Source organism: Austrofundulus limnaeus, unplaced genomic scaffold, assembly GCF_001266775.1.
Source record: "Austrofundulus limnaeus strain Quisiro unplaced genomic scaffold, Austrofundulus_limnaeus-1.0 Scaffold2618, whole genome shotgun sequence".
NCBI lineage: Eukaryota > Metazoa > Chordata > Actinopteri > Cyprinodontiformes > Rivulidae > Austrofundulus > Austrofundulus limnaeus.
In genome coordinates, this window is record NW_013955020.1 from 8,674 (window position 1) to 10,098 (window position 1,425).

At 39.3% G+C, this 1,425-nt stretch overlaps 1 protein-coding gene across 1 annotated transcript in view; it reads right to left on the reverse strand.

Moving 5' to 3' along the window:
- Positions 1-1,425, reverse strand: part of LOC106511241 (gamma-aminobutyric acid receptor subunit rho-2) — a gene marked incomplete at its 3' end in the record, with an annotated part of 12,936 nt that overhangs the window by 3,953 nt on the left and 7,558 nt on the right. Inside the window, 1 exon segment of the mRNA XM_013999991.1 lies at positions 725-792. Coding sequence (XP_013855445.1) covers positions 725-792 — 68 coding nt within the window.

Genomic DNA, 1,425 nt, shown 5'->3' on the forward strand with positions numbered 1-1,425 from the left:
GCAGTTTACTTGGCATCTGAATATACACTGCTCAAAAAAATAAAGGGAACACTTAAACAACGCATGCTAAGTCCAAGTAAATCAAACTTTTGTGTACAGAACAAAGTACTCAATGCGAATATTTCATTGATTAAGATCGGGAGTTAGCGTGCGTTGTTTAAGTGTTCCCTTTATTTTTTTGAGCAGTGTATATTAATGGTCGTGACAGAAAGATAAGGGCGACAGGAAAACATGGCTTTTTAATTTTTAACAAAATTGCTAAAGTAATGTTAAGCACAACTCAGGGTCAAATAGCACAAAAATATGACCTTAGATCATCAGAGAGTGATTATTTGAACAAAGCTCAAAAATAACCACCAGACAAGTCAAGTCAGTCTCTCATACCTGTCCCAACCCCTTAGATGTGTCCAGAGGAGGAACAGTGGTCCCTCCCTATTGGGAGGATATTAGAGATGTTAGAGAAGCAGCTTTAGCACTGCTTTAGTTCCAGTCCCTGGATTCAACACTAAACTCCACTTGTTCTTAATTTGCTGATTGGTGTGTGAATGGACTTGTTGTTAACATGTTTAGATAAACAAATGAGAAGTACTCGAAGACAATTTTTTTTAGTTTTTTCATTAGTTCATTGTTTTCAGTTATCTTTGGTTAAACTGGTTGACCATATTCACTGTTTTTGTTGTGTTGTTGTTTATATTCACTTGTAGTGCAAACATCAACAACTTACCATATCTACCTCAGATATACTGTCCAAGCTCTCCACTTGAACATCTACTCCTACAGGAACTGCAGGACCTGCAGAGAAACATACATTCATAGATCACAGTTTGGTATAATTTAACATGACTCATGGTGGTCTTTGGGGCTGTACTGCCTGGACATCAGCCCCTGGTAAAGTCTCCATGTCAGGGGACAGAAGAAGAACATATTTGAAAATTTCAGTGRAACAACTTCATAATGAACAGTCCTGATGCGTCTCAGGCCCTGGAGTATTGTGGTTATCCTAACTGGAATTTCCTGAAAGGAGACAAGAAACAAGAAACCCAAACAGGACTCTAGCCAACTACTGGGTGAAAAGGAAGACCMCCAAACCAGTGGTCATTCCATATGTTGCTGGAATTTCAGAGAAAATGAGATGTTTATTCTCTAAACATGACGTCCCAGTGGCTTTCAAACTAAAAAAAAATTATGGCAAAGGCTGGTTCACCCCAAAGATCCAGTTCCCCGGCACAAACAGAGTAATATTGTGTAGGCTGTTAAGTGTCATGAGGATTGTGACCAGTTATACATCGGGGAAACAAAGCAGTCACTGCTCAAAAGAATGAGCCAGCACAGAAGAAAAACATCATCATGTCAAGATTCTACAGTTTACACTCATCTACAGGCCAGGACTCTACAGTTTACACTCATCTACAGGCCAGGACTCTA